The sequence below is a fragment of the Dinoponera quadriceps genome, unplaced genomic scaffold, assembly GCF_001313825.1.
Source record: "Dinoponera quadriceps isolate SergipeBrazil2010 unplaced genomic scaffold, ASM131382v1 scaffold1658, whole genome shotgun sequence".
Lineage (NCBI taxonomy): Eukaryota > Metazoa > Arthropoda > Insecta > Hymenoptera > Formicidae > Dinoponera > Dinoponera quadriceps.
The window spans coordinates 490,280-512,269 of NW_014555920.1; the positions used below are offsets into that span (position 1 = coordinate 490,280).

Genomic DNA, 21,990 nt, shown 5'->3' on the forward strand with positions numbered 1-21,990 from the left:
GCGCGCACCACGTGCCCACTTGAAAAATCAGCGCGGTTACCGAGGGCCCTAATTAATTTACATAGCGCGCAGAGAGCGAGAGGGAGGCGGGGGAGGAGGAAGCTCCTCCGGGTTGCTACTACCCGTGTTACTCGGATTAATGTTGCCGATCGAATGCGGAGAGCTGTTAATCTTGTTAACGGCTGCAACGCGCTCGCCGAGGCGCGAACGGAGGAGCTTTTTAATCGGGCCGGTGCCGCGCGCGCTTCTGCGGAACGGAAGTCGTTGGCGTTGATAAGTTTGCGGAAATCGGGCCCCGCGATCAATACCGGTTGGACGCGAAACGCGGAGGCGAGAGAGACGGGCACGAGGTGCGGTTTTCAATAGGCCGACAATCTCGGTCTCGCTGCGACGTGCCGTATGTCTCATTAAAATCAACGAAGATTCCGCTATACTCTTCGGAACCGTGCGGGGGGAAACGCGGAACATGCCCCACCGAAGACTCAGCCGGGAACTCCCAGGTATCGAGGCGCATCGGGACGACACTCCGTTGGGAGTCTCTTCGGCAAAGATCTGAGCCCCGACAATGAATACCTATTAAAACGGTGTGAACAATGCGCGGATCGCTCGCATCGAGTCTCGCCCTCGCCCGGGATCGCACCAGCAGCACCAGCAGCAACAACAACAACAACAAAAGCGCTAAGTAGAAGCTCGGGGCCGCAACCTCGCGCGCGGTCCCCGGTGATATACTGCGAGATCCGCGATATCGTGCGGAGGTAGCGAGCAACAGCACACTCGGGTGCGCATACACAGACGAAGAAACACGGAGAAACGTCCTCCTCCGCGCCTACAATCCGGATTCGTGGCCGTGCATTACCTTGCATACGCTATTGCGCCCCGGTATATCTGCCATCGCGCTCCCACTCGCTCCCGTGGAAGATCGACCGTTCTTCTCGCGACCGGCGCCTCGCGATGCGTTCCTCTTCCGTTAATGGACTCTTTCCCACCCGTTCAGGCGTTCCTTCATTCCTCCTTCGGAGGTAACGTCGAAAGGACGTCGCGTATGTTTGACGCAGCATCATTGTGTTTGGATATAGTGGTTGATATGATCGAGGGAGAGAGAGAGACAAGATAGATATAATACATTTTTCTTTCGATTTGCTGATAAGGATACAAGGAAGATCAATTTGTTGGCGCAGTAAATTTTATATTGTCGCAATAAAATCTACCAGTTCTTATACAACACAAATATTCAAAAGATGTCCTAGGGACGTCCCCAGAGATGTTTGATATCTAGGATGTTTTTGGAACATTTGTGCTACATAAGTTACTACGTGGTCGACAAAACGATTTGTTAAAAGTATTAGTTGTCATTTATTGAATATATCTTGCCGAATCTAAAAATTATTTTGCTGTAAAAGCAAACGAGTAAATGTACACGGAGCAAATATTCTAGTAAAAATTACCACGCAAATTTTGTAATGTTCGACCATATCGGAATTATGACTGAAATTATGATATATGTTGTAATTTTTAGCGATGTGTATAATGAAGTACATCATTAAAGATTTATAAGACTATACATCATAATTTCATATAATTATAATTCCGGTATGGTCCAACATTACAAAATTTATTCGGTAATTTTTACTACAATACTTTCTCCGTGTAGAAAAATGTTGTTCTGTTCTAACAGCGAATTAATTAACACGTTCGAAGGATAAATTCACTCGGCAACATTTTTCTATACCGGCAACAAATCTATTTCTATCTAAATCTATTTCTCTAATTACGAGTAATTCGCTAATTTGGCAATTCCAATTAAATTTTATTGCTGTTGCAACGATAAAACACGCGAAACAACGATGGATTCGCCGCAAACGGCAAAAAATTATTTTTCTCCGCACAGGCTCGAAGTGATAACGCGATATGACGCTCTATAATTTCAAAGGAAGCGAAGCGAGAAGCGAGCTCAAGGACGATTCTACTCTTTTCGCGAGATCCTGTATCGGTAACGCGGATAATCCTCGGCGTAAAACCGATGAGTTGGATTTCGCGCGGGAGTCAGTTTGCTCGGCTCGCTCGCGAGATTAGAAACAGGGGACGAAAGCACGGGTCGGCGGATAATGGTAGAGCGAGGGAGACGAGTGAGTCTACCCATTATTCCGCGCGGCGCTTCTTCGATCAGGCCCCACCTGATCGCGATTGCAGATGAGATTGCGCGGCGCAGGAAGGCGTTCTCCCGCTGAAGTTGCACAATTTCTGCATAGCGGCTCGGAACGTATTACTCGCGCCGATGAATCGCATCGTGTCCTGCTTCCGAGAACGATATTTGTTAAAGAAGGAAACCTCGACGCCTCGGGAAAAATTCAATCCAGAAGAATTAAATAATTTCTCGGTGGCGCGCATAATTTTTCACGATCTTATCACGACCGTTTTAACGTTTCCGATATATTGCAGCACTATCTTTCAACAGTTATTATCAGCCAGCCGTGATATTAATTACGTCTCGCACGTTTTCGTTACGCGCGCAGTATCGCGTTCGCAATCAAAGATTCATTTCTCACTGTCCGTTGTTGTGTGTATGCGCGCGAATCTCGTTCTATTTAGTTCTCCTGCTAGTACTTCATCCCCGCGCGAGCGAAGCACGGTTTGGATATTAAGCTATCAGGCCGCCGGACGCTGCGGGAGAACGAGAGGGAGGCGAGCGTATGGACCGCGCATTGTTTTCGGCTCGTTATTGTCTCGATGATGTAACGAGTGTCTCGCGTGCTAACGAAGAGACGGTGGGCGTTTATGTTTACGATAGGGCCGCTCGCGACCGCAACCCGAGATATTTGTTGTCCGAGACGTACGTGTTTCAACCGTTATGACGCTACCGGCGACGGGCGAATGAAAGCAATAATTAATCCACAACTCTGTTATATTTACACCCTTTTATATATTCTTTATATAATTAATACGACGCTAATTTATAAATGACGCGTACAATAAGCCTTTCCAGTGGGTGAAATAACTCGGGAAACACTTGACTCACCTTGAAAGTAGCTCTTGGTGCGGAGGTAGCTTACGCTGAGTCTGAGGATACTGAGTCGATCGAGCTTGCTGAGGATGTTTTGCTCGAAAGGAAGTAACGACGCTAACGTGTCCAGCTCGGCGTTCAATCGTTCCCGATGCCGCTTGCTGGGGTTCGATTTTGTCACCCCGTCTTTCTGCGGTGGTTTCAAGCTGCAACACGACGGTAACATCCCTTAATTAGCCAAGTTGGAAAGAAGCGCGCGCAAACCGTGTTAATGAGTTACGCACGCGTCTGTGATTTGAAGCAACTTATCCGCCGGCTAATTTCACATCGTAATGAGCGCAAATTATGTTCGTGCAATTCACTCTAGGCAGGGAAGTTATCTAGTAAATTAAAAGATTGCAATTCTTCTTACAATCTCTCGCAGTTTCTCCTTGAGGAAAAATCGAGATATCACGAATCAGCGGTCTAACATTTTTGCCGGAACGTATCCTTTTATAGTCCGCCCCTCGGGAGAAATATTGTTGAAGATCGCGGATAAAATAAAAGAATGCAGCGCTTTAAGTGTCCCGGTGCGTCGGTGGACGCTAAAAATAAAGGAAACTGCGGCCGCGCCGCAATCAGCGATCTTACTGGTCCGTGGCGATGAGGGTTCAATAACCAGCGGGCTTTTGTTCCGAGCCACGACTAGAGGGGGATTAACTTTAATAATCAATTCGCGGCGGAGTGCGGCGGCACGCCGACCGTTAGGAGCGCGGATTTACATTTTACTCTTCATTACCGGGATCAGCGTGCGCGCTTCTCGAATCGTTAGCAACAACGGGCGGGCCCGCAAGATTTTCGATAATTAAAAGTTACCGGTGTGTGCGCGCGCGGCTGATTGACACCCTGCCGACACGTATTGCGCCTCCGCCGAGGAGAACTCCTACGTGTATCCTCGGGCGAGGATGCGCGAGGATACCGGCAGGCTCGTAACTTGGAGTATTTACGTCGGCGCGCGGAGCCGCCCGATTCGCCGGTAAAGTGCGCGAGTTATTTAATAGTTATGACAGTGGTAACCGACAACAACGGCTACTACATGGTGGCCTGACTAGCCGACATTGGCGTAGGTATTTGCATCAGTTTGCATATTCCAAGCGCCCGGTGTTTATCGCGCCTCTTGTGCGTACTCAGCGCGACACACTCGACGTAATTGTGTCGCGAACGCGTTCCGAACGGACGAATCATGAGAGGAGAGAGGGACGGAAAGAGAAGGGAGAGCAAGAAGAAGCGTGCGAATCGTTCGACATTCTCGAGCTACGCGGAAGGAAAAACTGAAGGAGAGAACCGGCGTAAAGAGGCGCTGCGCCTCTGCAACTTGCGAAATTAACATGTAAAGTCGATTTTTAAGCGCGACGCGCTCTGTCCGCTTAATTAAAACGTTCACCCTGGGGACGACGGGGCCATCGCCGCGCATCATAACGGACAGAACGTGACACACGGTCCCATCGCGATCGAACGCTTACGAAATTAACATTGCAATTTAAAGAGAGCGTACACGGAACATGCGAAACGTCCCTCGCGCGACTTTAATTGTAGCGAGGGAAATATCGCCACGGCGCCTAAATATTGCATTTAGTGCTCGAGTGCGCGCGGAGAGTGTGCGAGTTAACACCCGGAGCAAATGCGTTATCGAAAGTTATGTCTTAATTGGGACCCGACGAACAACGCGAGTCGGCAATGCACGGATCCGTTAGAAACCGAAGGATATCATCGAACTTGCTTTTTCGTTTCGAAACTTAATCGGCGATCAGACTTGGATATTTTCAACGTTCGTGAAACATTTCGTGGAACTGCTCACGTATCGTAAAATTATTTTATATGGAAGAAGTGCGGGGAAATACGGAACACCACAATTTCTTAAGTGTCGCAACTTAGCGGATAATATTATTAGCGGATGGAATTATGAGCTGCTGGACACCTAATTTGCGGCAGTCTGGTGCAAGATCATTTGCAGTACGTTGAATTTTAAATTTTCTGTGTCTTAACAATGGCGATGTCGGATGTTATGGAATAGTCCATAATTCCCACCACTTTTTTTACAAGTAACGCATATAATAATAATAACAATATAGAAACCGGAGGGCGGCTCTCATTTAGAAAATCCGTCTATAGCACGCAGACAGTCTATCGTGCCTATTACATATTATATTTTCAATTATTTTTAACGGTTTTCGATTTATCTAAGAAAAAAAAAACTTAACAATATTCTATAAAACCTCCACTTTAATGATAATAATATCACGCAAACAGCCAAGCGATGAAATAAAAACATTTCTCGAAGCAGGCGCGTAATTTCAGGCGATGCTGACGACTTGAAACCGGCGCTTCCGTTTTCGCTCGCTTCCGTTTTCGCTACTCTCCCCTCTTTCAGCTATGCAATCCGATACATTTCCGTCGACTCTCGCTGTGCTCAATGCGCCGTAAATCGTGTTGCCAACGACCCTCGCGGATTCCTCGGCGGCGCCAACGGCCGTTCTTCGCGGAATTAATATGCAAAATCAAATTTTACGCATCGGCCTGCCGACTGTTTGTTTAATTGAAGCGCTCGCCATGGGAACGATGCCCAACGATGCCACGTCGGACGAGTACGGAACTTTCCGGCCGGCGTCAAAGACACCGCGCCGCCGCGGCCATTCGCGCAGGCCTATACTTAGGAATAATTATTATTCTTACGCGGTATACATATATTTAACGGCCTTTGCGCGGCCTTTGCTCGCTCGCTCGCTTACTCGCTCGCGCTGCCCCTGAGATGCCCGCCAAGGCTGCGGCCGAGCAGCAAGAAAATGAGACGGACATGTCGGGACGATTCGCGAGCAGGACCAGTTCTTATCGCGGGTTATTAAGAAAATAGTGTTAATGAGATGTCGTTGCGAGAATGCATGCCGCGAGCGTCTCCTAGAGACGCCTTCTCTCTCGTCGGTGCGACTTTTACGCCGCGCGGCGCACTCTTCCCTCGGAGACGATCGGGATATAATTACTCGCATTTGTTAGACTGGATATGTCTATATTCAAATTAACAGCTCAACGAGATCCCCTTGAAGCGTATCATCAACGTGTGCGACACTAAATTGTCCCCGATCACCGGACAAGCTATTATCTTATACCCTAACGATCGCGCCTTACTGGAATTCTATTTTTATTACAAAGCGTACACATCTCTTTTCTTGACGGCCAAACATATTCTTAATAGGGCCCAATCTCTACTTTCGCGCATTCCCGAAATTTCTCGGGCGAAAATTTCACTTGGAAAATAGGACGACAGCCGAGTCGTTCGAATTTTCATGATTCTTGTCTCGTATAGAATGAATCCTAGTATTCGACCGAAATTTCGGTTTCAGTTATTTTCGGCCGAAAATCAAGGTTTCGGCGAAAATTGAGAGAGTTTCGGCGTAAATCGATCAAGTCGCAACACGTCGGTCAGAGCCAGTGCGAAATTCTCCACTGATCGTCGAACGAACATCTTCAAGTTGAAGAGTGAATTTGCTATAATCCAATTCATACGTCGCAGCAACAGTTTTACTCTGGATGGTAAGAAACCGCACGCTAAACGGATACCAACCTGGACAGTTGAGCGTCCCTGGACGCGCAAAAATAAGCATCTAAACCTGAACGCTCGCCGTACTTACATTCACATGTAAATCGCATTGATTGCCGATTACAAAAAATCATCGCGCGAAGTTCATACAGAAAAATTAAACACTCAATATGACACACCCGTGGAAGTGGGTTCAACAGACTCGCTCGCACGGGGTTAGCGCAGCCTACGCTGCCCACGTGGAGCGTCCACGGTCTCGATAATTAGCTTTGTTTTGCGCTGCTGAGGCGCGACGGGAGGGGGATGAAACGAAAGAGTCCGGCGGAGTCCTAATGATATCCGAATGGAAACTATTCCTCGCGGACCTCCTCCGTCGCTCCTCGTCCCGGATAATGGATCTGGTGTCGTCTAATAATTAATAGAGTTCTTCTTGGCGCGGCCGCGCCGCGCCGTACACGGCCGGCGATCCCATTCATCACGCTTTCTAACCCCTGAGCATTTTAATTAAAAGCGACGCTTTTTCAACGCGTGCGCACGCCGCGTTTACCTTTTTCGAGGACTCGCGGCTTCCGAGAATGACGACGGCGCACCGAGGACAATATTTTGATGGGGTTTTACAGGCGGATATTGAGATCGAGGGATATTATCATGCGCACGGTCGCACTTTAAAAGAAAAGAAGAGAAACGCCAACGTTTCTTCGGTTTTTCAGTTGTGTCTTACAATTTGCAAGTATTTCGAAATAACGTACATAGCTCTACGTGTGGCACACGTTAATTAATCTATAGTAGCTAATCGGTATTTAACCCACCGTTCGTTCCATCATTACGCTATTCAAATGAAATCAGCAACGATAGGGAAGTAACGCAAATAGTATACTCGGCCAACCGTGCATAACGCGACTGGCACTTGCACATACCGAGAGCGTCTATAGAAACGAGAGGTCGTGCGAATGTAAGTGCGTACGGTTCCTAGCTGGGGACGGATCCCGCCTGTGTGCACGTCCGCGCGCCAGTATGCACGATTAGAGCTACCTCGGAAATACAAACGAGGCCTGACGCTATACCATTAACTGCAGACGCACGGTAACTGTACCTCGATGACAAATAGATAAAAAAATTATAGATGCGACGAAACAATGTGAGGCTTCCCATAGAGCCACCCGACGAACGTAAACATCGTTACAACACAATCGGCATTTATTTGCCAACAGAGGAGAAATTTTTTGCACGTTTCGATTTGGATGTCCTGTAATGTTAGATACAATAACAAAAGAGGAATAGAGAGAGAGAGAGAGAGAGAAGTTGATTTGATCACTTCATCTCGGGCCTCTTCTGGCTGATTATATCGATCGAGGGAAAAGTGACGCACGATTTCGGTCTGCCAGGTAGGCCAGGTGATAACGTGTCAAGTCCTTGTGTCCCTCCCTCCGGTAATCCACACGCATAACACATTACCGTAGTGGCATTAGGCCAGTTGCGTAGATGCGTATCGACTCCGCGAACCGTGACACTGTAACGCACTCGAAATACATACGCGCGTATACTTCAGACTCCACCTAATGGCCGGCAATATTGCCGCGGTCGTTAAGGAAAGGTCTCCCGGCAATTTTCATCCTGGAGCACCGCGACGGTAATTTTCGACGACGCTTTCCTGGAGAGATAGGTTCACCGGCTTTTCGAGGAAAATCGCTCGGGAAGCTCTCTTTTTCTTTCCCTCTCCTTCGCTGAGTCGTACTTCGGTATTATGCCCGAACGGAATATCTTTCGCAAAACACGGGAAAAGAAGTGAATTCTGTGAAGGATAACGCGATTTACATCGCATTATAATCGTGGATCGACGCTAATTAGTAAGTTGTTTCGTGCCGGAATTCCGAGTCGAGATTTTCGGTTTCGCATTAATGCTATAAATTACGTCGAACTTGGAGAACATTATACAGGCCATTGTTCCATCCTGATGTAACAGCATCTCGTTAATTATATTTACCGTCTGTCCTTAAAATGTTGAACTTAATTCCCGATATCGCATTTATTAACACGCGTTTCCCCGATCAAATTGTGTTGGAGTGAATGTCAACGTTAGTGCCACGACAAAGTAGCTGGGAGCTAAGATGCATATACATGTATCCAGGTACGTCTAATTATTTATTACATCCGATCTTTTACGATTTTTCGAAACTCCACAGAACTGAGGATTAAAATGCAGAATCAAAATTTCGCCTGAGGATCTAACGCGATTCATTACGATTTCTTTGACGAATCGTTTCGCTGCTTTCCTGTAAGTTTAAATCAGTCTTTAATATAAAAAATGTATAAAGGAAATATAAAGGTATTCGACTTAATCGCGACCGATTGTTCGATTAGGAGTTATAAATTGGACGCACTCGCCGGCTAATTCCGTAAGCGACTGACTGATTAGAATTAAATAACATGAGTTACAAGGTGGCGCGTTCGGTCGGTCGGAAGCTCTCACCGCACGCCATCCTCGAATCCATCAGACGGGTAAATCCCAGTCAAGGTTGCCTCGGTGCTCGCATTAAAGCCTGTTTTGTGCACTGCCATCCTCGCGCGGAAAACGAAAGATAAGTGGACAAAGAATAGACGATGACTCGGGACTATGATAGGTCGATATTTTGAAGACGTCGAATAAATTTGCGCGGAGAACTGCGGGGAGAGAAAAAGCGTTCGAACGAGAGAAGAGAATATGTAAAACATCCGATCTTAAAAAAAGAATCTCTATTAACGTAACCCTTGCTATAGAAATTCGTTTCAAATCTTTTTGTAGAACACGCGATATAAAAAGCAAAAGTTACGTGAAACATACTTTGACGAGAAATACACACAACTTCTGATCTCGATACTGAAGAGAACAATCCAATGAGATAATGAAGACTAATTCGAAATCGCCGATTCTGCCTCACTAATTTCGAAGAATTCTATAGTTGATTCTTCGATGACAATACAAATTCAAATGTATTTGCATGTGTCGCATGTATATTATACGTGCCCAGAATATTATTAGCTGCTCTGGCTTAACATCGATGTTACGCGTATTCGTCGGCGCTATTTCGCGGCCGGAGGCGAGTATACGAGGGGTTGCTCGTTGGAATGAAGCTTGGAGATGCGCAGGCGCCGTCGAGGGTGGGTCCACTATGGATTTTCGAGGGTAGATACATCGCCGGCCGAGTTCCGGGGTGGCAGACAGCATGGGGTAGCAATGGAAGCTCCCACCGCGGGAGGGATGGTCACCCCGATAGCTGGCGCGTACGTACGGCAGGGTGATATATACGCCTCGACCGGGAGGAAGGGCGAGAAGAGGAAGAAAGCTACCTGGGAGTGCTCGCCTTCGACCTTGGACCGATCCCTTCTCACGCGAGAGAGAGAGAGAGAGAGAGAAAGGCGATGGCAGGTAAAATGGAGCACGTAGTCTGTCACTGCCGAAAGATGGATTATAAATGGGATCACGCGTTCGCGAGTAGTTAGCCGACGAATCGTCGGTAGTCCGAGCGCCCGATTTAGCCGGGAAGAAAAAGTAGAAGAAGAAGGACACCTTGTCGTTGAGGTAATAATCGAACAACCCTTCGATGAAACGAATAGATAGATAGATTGTATCCTTCAGAAGACGCAGACGCGGTATTAATAACGTTTCTTTAATTATTACACTGACATAAATTAGAGGGATCGATCGATTGGATCGATTCTAATGACTGTACGCTGCTGATTCCGTCGATTTTCGCGTTTCTTTAGCGATACATGGTTAACAGTATATGTTTGAATAACACGCAGAAAAAGAATAGTCTCAAATCAACGATAAATATTCTCATGTGTAAGCAAGAATATTAAAGTAATCTTAGAAAATGTTTAGTCTTGAATTGAGTGCGAGTAATACTTGCATCGGTACAAATTCGATCAAATCAAGATTGAAAATCTGCTGAGAAAATTATAATATTCTTATTTATATGCGAATATTTATTATTGATTTAAGACTAATTTTTTTCCGCGCATATTTCCCTCGCGAAAATTCGGTTGATTCGAAGATTTCGATTTTGATTATTGCCGCCGCTGTCATAGCACTAATTTTAAATTAACACACACAGCGACGAGAAAGGCGACGGAAAGATAGCTGTGTTTATCGATTGATCCGCGAAATAAATTATGCATACCGAAACTTTTCCGTTGCCGTTAATTACATTTTACGTTCATATTCCGTGCCAGCGACAACGGGAGGACCGAGAACTGATTTTATCGAATCAGATTCCACGAGACGATACGCGGGTATCGGTCACGTGGCCCGAAAAATTATGACTTGCTTTACCGCGAATAATGGTTCAGGTGCCTTTCGGGGGGAGCGCCCAGCCGCGATAATTACATTCTAATGGAAAAGTGAAAATTTCGTCCCACGTCCACCGGAAGTGACACGCGCGGTCGACCATCCATTGCCACCGCCTCGATACACGATTGAATATTCATGTTGCAGAATGTCTCTCGGAACTATCGTACAATGGCAACTTAAGGCAATATAAAGTGAGTAGCATAAAATGAATTTTTTCAGAATTGCAAACGAGCGAAATATTTACGCGAACTAAATTAACGACTCACTTCGAAACGTCGAAGAACACAGGTATTTTCTTTTATTAACGTACAATCCATACGCAATTAATTATCGGCGTAGTATCGTCGTTAATGAAGTTAGAAACGTCGGAGCATTGTTCCGCCGTGCAACTGCGGCTAGTAAAAGAGAATAAGTACTCTCTCTGACGAACCCGAAGAGTAACGCTGTATTTACGTGTAAGAAAATATTTCAAGCGGTTTACTCGCCCAATCGTGAGTTTTGTTTGCCGATTCCGCGATGTTGTGTCGGAAGGGGAGTTCGATGATTTAAACTAGAGCTGATTTTCAGAGGTGAAAATCTTAGTGCCGCGCAACACACTCGTCCCCCTTATCGAGATTCTCGCAAAAAGCGAACGACAGTCGCGAGTACCGTAGCGCCGTGTAAACAATTATCGCGGTTGTTACGAAAGCGATTTAACGGTCCGTAACTGACAGATCTCGATGCGAGACGGGGCATTGAATCTAATAAGAGGCTATCTGCGGCGCGATCTGTAACAACGCGCTGAATCCACGGTCGCATCCGTTTAGCTAGGTCGGAAAGATTTTCCCAGCGCTCATTATGCCACGTTGCGGCTGTTCGGAAAAACACCGCACATTGCAGCGTTAAAAACGCCTAACGCGGCGGAAAAATAAAAATTACCAACAGCCTCGCTATTAAATTACCGCCACCGCGTAAGTAACCTTCATCACGCCGCGGGAGACAAGAAAATATTGGAAAAAAAAAACTCGTATTCTCGTTATCATATCTCGCAATGTGCTGTCTGCGAGTAAAGTTAATATTGTTTATATCGAGACGAAGCTACGTGAAACACGCGGTGAAATTCATCACGGCGAGTCGTTGTCGCGTATCACTCGCGCGCGCGTCGATCCGTTTCGTTAATTCAGCGATCTGAGATAAAATATCTCGAATAAAATCTCAAACAAAAGCAGAAGAGGGACCAACTTGGCGTAAAAGTTCGCTGTTCTCTCGGCGTTACCGTTCACGGATACGGCAACAGTTTTTCCTTCGCAGAGGAGAAGCCCGTTTTGCGAATAAAAAGATACGTGGCGCAGAGCCCGTGAGGATGGATCTGCTAATGAGCGCGACGAGCACTCCTTAATAAATTGCGAAAATGGCTATTTACCTAGCTCTATAAAATCGTTCCTCGCTGGTCAACCATGCGTGGAGCGTGAAAACGCATTCCACATATCGTTAGCGGTGCGGATCCCGTTTCCAGTCCACATAACGCGAAATATGCCGCGTGCAGTTTAGGTGCGCTGTGCTGTGCCTTTACGACGAAAAGTCTCACGAACTCTGGAATTAATACGTCATAAATGTCTATTTGCCGACATTTTAATTGTGGCCGAACGATTATTGCGCAATCGAAATTATTCGCTACACGGACGGACGGACGGACGGGTGGCCTACGAGAGATCGAGTGTCGTAACAAGCGCGACGTACGTTTGAAAAACTAACCGATCCATTACGTTACAATCTACTTCCTCATAAAACGTTCGTTAAACACTTCTCACAACGGACTTGCAGTTTCTGTTGACGAAATGCGAGATCGAAGATGGTTGTCAATTCAACGTAAAAAGCTTGAGAATAACGCTTGGTAAGTTGCGGTAAGACTGATTTTCGAAACGTCAACGGAAATTCCCCGAAGTCGAAATTTGTCATTCTACGTTAAATCTTCAAGCGGGAGGAGGACGAGTATTTCGAGGATGCCGGTTCCAAATTAAACGAAATTAGCACACTTGGAGTTTTCTATGACATTTCGAGCTTCGTCGTAATTTACAAAATATTACTCCCGTAGATTTCTACGTTGAATTATTATTATTGTTACCAAGATTTCTCTCGCGAATTAATTTTACCATAATTTACCGTACGTTACTCTCGCGGATTTCCGCACTATATCTCAGATTTCGCTATCTTCCCCTTCCGGGGCGGCGGTTTCGGCGTTTAACGGGTATGTATCGGTGCATCTCACGGACGTGTAACGCCTCGCGGGTTAAACACCGGGAGATGCACGGGCCCAAGCACGGCGATTAATTGCAACCGGCGGTGATTATAATAATAATTGACTTTTAGGAAGCGGAAAGGAGCCCCGCGACGCTCTGGTTCGGGCCGATTCCTCGCGCGCGCCTTGGTATAATAGCACGCAGACGTCTCTTCCCGTACGTCCTAACGTGTCTAATGCGCCGCGCGTGCAACGAGAAAACAACGATGCTTTACGCTCCCGTTAACGCGCCCGCGCGATATCACGTATAATACGTCGATTATGCCGCGGATCGTGCACCATTACGCGGCGCGAGCCGTTGGACGCGCCGGAGAGAGGATCCCGCCGATTAAACAGGATACGGTGCTGAATTCTCTGCATTCTGAGTCCACATCGGTCTCGGAAGTTGATTAACCCTTCGTTCTTTCCGTGTCCGGGATGTTTCGCTCGCGAAAAAATCGATTCCCCCCTCGGAGAGAGCGGATCATTGCGTCCTACTATCTTCAGCGATAGAATCGGCCGACTGTTTTGCACTTGTTCGCTAACCGGTTACAAATCTACCTGGATGTGTTTTCATCATACGCAATTGCGCGGGCCGATTATTAATCATGTTCGTATAAGTTCATCGTCGCAACTGCACTGCAACTTTGCATCCAGCACTTTGTTGTGAAAACAGTTAAAGTTGCATGCTCGGTCGGCGTCTATTTATCTATTTGGAAGAGGAGTTTGCTATAAGATAATCGTACAGATACCCGACAAAAGATTGAGCACCGAGGTTGAGTTTCGGATAGATAGAGACAGTGAATTTCAAAGATATGCGGCTCTGTAGAGAGAGAGAGAGAGAGAGAATTAATGAAACTGTCTACTGTGAAACGTTCAACCACTTTATTTGATCGCCGCAACTATTTCACGGTTTTACAAAGCAAAATTAACGAGCGAAACTTTTTCGTATCCGGAAACGGTTACGCGCGCTGGCACGCGCGCGAAAACCGATGCGTGTTGGATTTTAATTCGCAGCGACAGGCACCGTTATATTGCGAGACATCTTCATTGCGGCGGCAAAGACGCGCTGCGTCGCGACGCCCCGAGCTTTCCTTCCTCCGGCTAATAATGCGGCAGCTTTATGCGGCACCGTGGTTGCGCGCCTCCGATGCGCGCCTGCGATCTCTCGCACGAGGCTATGTGGAGCGCGTATCTAGCGTGACAAACGGAATTATTATGCCAGCACAAGCGCGCTATTGGGACGATGCGTACCGCGGTGCCGGAACTAATTGAGTGTAGGAGCTGCGACATTCTATCGCGGGGCATCGCACTTGGTACGATCGACGGGCGGATTTAGAGCGACGCGATGCCGCGAAATCGGTCGTCTTCTCGGTCCCGAGAAGGGTAAGCTCGCTGGTAAAATTCCTTCTGTAAGCGTAATCGCGCAGCGGGTAAACGATGCCTTGAATATTTCGTCGAGGTATTACGGATCATTCGGATTTGATTATGTCAATAAAATTTTATCGCCGTCGCGACAAATCGCGCGGTAACGACGATGGTTCCGCTGCAACAGCGAAATTACTTGTCTCCGTGTACGTTTGGAACATTATACCGTAACCGGAATCAATTGATTTCCAACTAGAATCTGTAATTATTTCGGACCCCAATTAGATCCCAAGAAATTTTCTATGCGGAATATACGACGAAAAAGTCCACGTACATTTTTTCACCCGACGATTTCTCTCGACCAGTTTCATGGATCGTGTCTTAAAAACGCGCGATAAGCAGCCCTCGGGCGAAAGATATCTCACGTAAATTGTAACGAATACTACATTGATCGTCGGAATTTTCAGGGTTTTAACTCGATAATTTCAATTTGGCGGACGGTGTCATTTATACGATACACCCAGAGCCGTGCGTGCGTGCGTGCGTGCGCCTGCGAGGAACAAAATGCAACCTGACGCATAAACGAAAGTTTCGTGCCGACCGCCGCCACCATCGCCGGCTGCAATTGCATTTTCGACGCTGGGCAGCGCATTGTTTGACGTCGCGGCTGAAAACCACTAATTCGGGTGTCGGCATTCGGAACGGCATATGGCCGATTGTTCGGCACAGGATGTCGAAAGTTGTTCCGCCGTGCCGAAGTCACTTTCCTTCTGACCGATGCTTACGAAACTCTACGTCGGAAGTTCAATGCGTTTCCGTTGCACTTTTTTTGCCGATGTGCGTCGGATGAGCGAACGAACGAACGAACGAACGACTGCTTTACATCTCAATGTTTTATTTTACGCGCGAGAAAGTGTTTTTTGTAAGGAGAATAAATCTCTCGCATTGTAGTTCAAGTTGCCGCAGCAACATCATTCGTGGGTAAGGCAAAGGGAGCAAATTTGAGGCGCGTCAAGCGCAAACGAAGATGAATGAAATGTAAAGTAACAACGAAGTGAAACACGACTAAATAGCAGGGTATAAAAAAATACGCCGGGATATTTATCGGTCGTTACTTTATGCCTTGACTATTCGTGCGAATTTACGAAATAAGAAAAGGAAAATAAATCCCGTCTTGTGTGAACTCGCCGAGGCAACGCCGATGGAGAGTAAAACCGAAAGAAACGAATTCGAGGCGCGTCCACAAACCAGCACGAATGAAGATGAATGAAATATAATTATGTAAAAACAAAGTAAAACGCAACTAATTAGCGGGGTGTAAAAGTATGCCGGGGTATCTATCGGTCATTATATTTCGTGCCTCGAGTACGCGCGCGAGCTTACGAAATACGAACGCGCGAGGAAAGTCGCGCCGGTGATCACGGTCGGATGTGGCGAAGCAAAAAAGGCGATTTCCGGTATCTCTGCCTCCGTGCGATTCTCCGTGATCAATCACACGCGAGTTACGTCGCCTCCTCGAGGGGGAGAAAAAAGGGGCGTAGACGAGCGATAGGTGAGAGAAAAAAATGGGGAAGGCTACTGGATACTCTTGATAGGGTAACGGTAGGATAAATTAAAGTCAGATTAGGGCAGCTTCACAGAGCACGCCGTGCGCCTACCTGGAGCACACTTAAAAACTCATTAGCGGATATTGGGCCGTTCCCGTTTCTCCCACACACTCCGGTCGGCACGCCGCGAAACGCGCCGTTGTCCGCGTAAAAATCGGAAACTCCGTCATCGAGAGGAGAGACGCGCTTCAAAATCCGCCGATCGTTGTGCACTGCGACTTTCGAGGCTTTCTTGCCGGACAAAAAAGCCCGGGGTGCGTTCGTACGTTCCAGAACGTACACGATATAATTCAAGTGTACCTTCGTACCTGTCTCAGCATATTGTTATCGGTTTCTCTCGAGCGGCGGAAAACAAATTAATAGCCGCCTTCGCGAAGTGGAATTAACGAGGAATCCGTGATGTCATAAATATTGATCGTGAGAAGAACGCGCGCGCGCGCCAAAGTGACTTTACGTGGTCGCGCGGCGACGACAGGCGCAGAACGCGCGAAAGTTTCGCACGGAGCGAGAAACAAAATAACAAAAGTGTGTTTAAGCGTTCTTTCTCACGGTGCACCGCGTGCGAGGAGAGCGGCCGAAGATCGGCCGGGGCCGAGTAACCGCATTTGGATGCAATCCACGAGTCGTTCGTTAGATACCACTGATTTAAATTCCACGATGGCAGCTATCGAAAAGAGAGACGAGTGATCCCGAAGGGCTCGCTCGCTGAAGAGCACAGCGGCCGAATACCCCTGAATACATTACACGCTGGAATGCTAATTGCGTGGCATTTATTACGCTTCCGATAATCACCGGCGGATCCCGCGATTTCGCGCGAATCCTCCTTCCCTCCTCATTCCCATCTCCCTCCCGACGCTCCCTCGCGAATCGGATGCATTTAAAGCACAGGCTGCGACCGCCCTACGTGACCGTAGCGCTCGTGCTTAATAAGCTTGTTGGATCAATCCCGCGTGACGACAACGAGAGAGGATCGACATCGAGTTACCGGCACGAACGGCAACGTTCGAAAGCTCCATCTTTTTTCCCGAAGATAACGAAAACGGGACAATCTATGTTGCTATCTACGCGAGAAAACTTTGGATTGATTGAGTTAATGTGACCGTAACTGAGCGCACTTTGGCGCAGAATCTTTTTGTCCTGCGCATGATCTGCATTTAATACGAGCGGAATAGCGCGGTTTATTTGTAAATTACTTAACTAATAACTAATAATCGTGCAGTTTTTCAGAAACCAACGGTTATAAATTCACAGGTAGACTTGGGGGAGTGTAATCGGGACCTCAAGCGATCGCTCGGACAGCTTATCGGCAAATCCGTCGTCGGATGCAAGACGCGGTATGCCGATTTGTGCAGGGGCGAGTCGATTATTGCAGAAAACGGAGATATCGCGTCGAGGAGATCGGCGCTCAATCCGCACAATTAACGAAGATCTCGCGGAGCCCTTCTCGCCGGACATCCCACGCGTTTTCTGGCTTTCTTTACGACGCTACTGACGACGTTTTATCCTTCCTCTCTGATCCCTATCGACCCTATTCTCGCGCCGTACCACGGCAGCGCGAGCGTGCGCGGATATCCGTCGATAAAAATTTCTCGCTGCGACGACACAGTGTAGAGTGGAAATTCTCAATTTAACGATACGTGGGGCGTTCACGCGCGGAGCGTGAGTTGGTTGTTTCCTCCTCGAGAAAGCTCGGAGCGGCGAGACGCGATATCTTAGCTCGCGTTCGTATCGTTGGATTTGCATCTTCGCAGGGGTGATCATAACCGGCGAAATCGATCAATCCGTCGCGCGACTCGGATATCTTCGATCGGATATATGGGACGATTATCGCGCGGACGTATCGGCTTCGTTATTTCTCGGGGAATAGGCAGCCCCCGTGTTCGCGCACACACGCGCCTTGTAGAACCGCCGGGCGGCTTAATGAATTGCCTTTTCTCTGGATTTCCTGTCGCCGGTAGGACCCTCGAGGTGGCCGGCGATCGGAGACGACTAAATTACGCGGATATCTAAATAACGCCACGGGCGTGTCGCCTCCGCAAAATCATCGCGTCGGACCGTTCGAAATTCGACGGATGCGAAGCTCGCAGCCAAGCTACCTAATCACGACGATCCGGCCCGCGATTGCGCTCCTGTCCTGTTGCTCTTGGCATAATTAGTACGAGCGTTCTTCGCCGCCGACACGCTCGCTCATCTTCAAATCACAGAAGAGGCCGATGTATGCTTATTTGAGTCCCTGTGCCTCGAATTTATATAAAGCTTATTAATATTTGCAGTTTCGATCATTTCTCGCCCTTTTTATTATTATTATTATTATTATTACGTGCAAGATGAATACTCCGCGCAATGAAGATTGACAAATGCTTGGAGATTTTGAGATAATTGTATCACAGAGTACCGTATTTTCAATAACGCATCAAGTTGCACTATCGCGTCCCGCGGTGCAGCAGCATTGCACCAGCAATTTCGCTCTGGCGAATTTCTCTCTCTCTCTCTCTCTCTCTTTTTGCGTGATCGTGCGACGGTATACCGAATTTCGAATTCGGCCAGGAGAATTTATGGCGGCGCGCGGGTTAGCAGCCGCGGACCCCTAGTAGCAGTCTCTGAGGTCCTTCTCTCTCTGCTTCCTTCGGCGACGAAGAGGCGGAGAGAGGGAGGGCAAGAGCCCCGCACCCGTCGGGTTTTTCGGCAGTCGGAAGATTTGTGGAGCTCGCGTTCGAGACGATTTAGATGTTCATTTAATTTAGTCCTCGGACCGCGCTCGGGCCACCGTTGCGGCCAGGCGGGGCGCGCGCGCTGCCATTAAGGGCATCGGGCGAAAAAAGGAACGGCGAGGTGTGATTTATATACACGTGTTCATGTTTCATTAAAATAATGTATCGGCCGGTCGTGGCCACGGCATTAATTCGTGCCCCGGCGCGCTCGCTAATTATTAAATCACTTATACCATATCGAGAGTCTCTCCGGCGACGCGACGCGACGGCGAGGAGATTTTGCGCGTGTCTGCGGGAACGCGCGTCCCTTCCCCGATGCTCGCTCTTATTTACATTAATTTGCAGTTAAGTGGGATTCACCATGATTCCTACCGTTCTTTTCTAGACGCCGATTGTCTAGTACCTCTAGTAGCGAATGTCTCTTCTTGATGGTCTAACTCGCGATATCGAGCGTTTCGTTGACAACTTTGTCAATTAAACGTTTCGGCGAAACAGAGAGATGACCGCCACGGGCAAGATATGCGCGAGGTAAGTCGGAAGTACAAAGGGGAACGGCCGAGTTTCTCGAACTTGTGAGTTGCCGTTTCGCGCCGTCGTTGCGTTTCCCGCGTGGGAATTCATTTTCGCAGACGTCCAGACGAAGGAAAAAGGACGTGATGCAAACGTCGCGCGCGGCCGAGAATCCTCGTCGACTCCTTTATAATCACGCGAATTAATTGCCGCGGGTGATGTGTAATTTAGCGTACACACACACACACATACACACGCGTGATTTATTACGCATCACAGCCGCGCGGTACCACTCGTGTACTAATCGCCGTGCAGTACTTAACGTTGGGCCGGCCGTTCGCGTCTCAAGTAAAACGCGTTAAACCCGGCATTACCGAAGTATCCACAACGGTAAGTACACTTTGTATCTGTCGCATAACGTGATCTTCCGTTATGTATAATTACTCCTTAACCGACAGTAATCATTTAATTACCACAGAGTTTAAAGTAAAACATATTGACTGAGAAAAGATACATATTGCATTTTTGCTGTTTGAAATAACGAAAGGATATTTCGCGTTAACAATAAGACATGTTTCTTGAAAGCCACGACTGATATACGTATAAATAATACGAATACAAAATACGTGAGGACGAAGTTTAATTAAATTTGAATGCAAGAAAAATTGTTTCGATTTCCCAACGAGCGATATCGCCGCGATCTCCGCTAAACACTGGCGACTCTCGAACACCCCCGAGTGTAAGCACATCTACATAATAATATCCCAGGTGCGTGTAATAACCGGTAAATATAAATGACGCGCGATTTTGTAATGATTATCGTTTCAGGCCGGATAACATAATCGAACGAACGAGCGTGAAAGCGCGCCCGACAGTTTGTTTGTTCCTCCGTGCGTATGAATCCCCGCGATTTGTACAACGGATGAGATATGCGGTTATACATTAAATCACACGCGACGATTAGCACGGGACTCATTTGCCCGTACATATGAGAGAAGTGGAATTAGGTGAATCCACGCAAACCGGTTCGTTTCGCGCCGAGCGCATTACCCACCTTTTGCTTATTGAATTACGAATAGTGGCTCTATATCGGCGTAATTACTACCGTGCTCCCGCTAAGTACCATTAATGATAGCCGAGCAGCAGCATATGTAAATACAACATTCGTCTAATTAATTATCGGCCCGCCCGATCTGGATATCCGATAATACCGCAATCATATCGTACGAGTAAACATTACATTCTGTTAATCAAATAATTCATCATGACGCGGAAATAATCGGATTGCGAAACGTATTCCCCTCACACGACGATACGGCGAATGCCGTGTGATGAAAACCTTTCGAGCGACGCCACGTAAATCGATCGATTGTCATTCCGCTCACTTGAATCTGGAAATTTTTTAAAAATTGAAAATTGAATCTCGGAATCTTGAAAATTGACCGACAATTGCGAGTGACACACTGTCGTTTCGCTGAACGATTGTAAATGTAAACAATATCAAAAACGTAGAAACGAGTAATATTTGTCTGAATCTCAAAACCGAAATTTCAACTGTGACTTGGGCTCGTCATATCATGAATTTTAGTATTCTCATTGTTTCACGTTACTGTTGCGGTTCGAACATTCAATCTTCATTTTCCAAAACTTAGCTTCGCCAGTGCTAATTTTTTACTCCGAAAGGATTACATCGCAATAAGTTTTCATCGTTATTTTCACAGGGGTTGCGTAAGATTCAATAAAACAAATTCGACATTTCTGTCCCTCCCTCTAAACGAGTGATAACGAAGAGATCGTCGGGACTCACAGTTGTTAATCAATTCCTCGGCGAGACCCTCGTACATACACACATACACCCACACGCACGATCTTGCGCTACCGAATTCGTGCGACATAGTACAAGCAATCCCGAACACGCACGTTCCGTTCGACGTAGGGAGCAAAAAACAAATCGTATCTGACTTAAGGAGGGAACGAAAAGGGTAAAAGAGAACGATCACAAATCCATTTATCGGATGTTGGCCCCCTTTCTTGTCGGCCTTACATCGCCGCGAGAGAGATTAGTGAGTCCCCGGACTCATCTAATTCCCTTTTTCTTCCTCTTTCGGTTTTTTGCTTCTCGAAAACTTCCAGAGTTGCGCTAACATAATGAGCATCGGATCTTTCAACAAGATTACACGAGACCGTTATGAACGTCTCATTTAAAACGCCGAAAACGGAAAATAAGTCGTTTCCATCGGGACGCTGGAGTCTTTCTCCCTCTCTTTCTCGGATCTCGAATTTTAATTACAAGTGATTCGCGCGCTCTGATTAACCCGCGATTTTTCAGAAAGCGCGAGGGAAACGCGAGGGACTCTAACAATTACGCTTAATTAATTTCCCAACGGCTAACGACACGGCGACTGAAGTCGACAACGTGACACCCTGCCGGCGGCAGAAAAACAAATAAGAGGGACGCTTGTATCTCGCGCCAGACCGGAATTCGTTTTGGGCGTCGAGAGGCGGCGAGCGAGCGAGATACGTTTCGGGCGTTTCCTGGCCGCTGCCCTTCTGCGGCACAACGGAGGTGCGTTTCCCCGTGCGTTTCTGCGCTGCGTGGGTATACGAGAACAACCCGGACGAAAGTGCTGCG

At 47.3% G+C, this 21,990-nt stretch overlaps 1 protein-coding gene across 1 annotated transcript in view; it reads right to left on the minus strand.

Annotated features, from left to right (window-relative positions):
• Positions 1 to 21,990, minus strand: part of LOC106745752 — a 186,769-nt gene that overhangs the window by 113,762 nt on the left and 51,017 nt on the right. Inside the window, exon 2 of the mRNA XM_014621635.1 lies at positions 3,017 to 3,207. Coding sequence (XP_014477121.1) covers positions 3,017 to 3,207 — 191 coding nt within the window. The remainder of the gene's footprint in view (positions 1 to 3,016; positions 3,208 to 21,990) is intronic.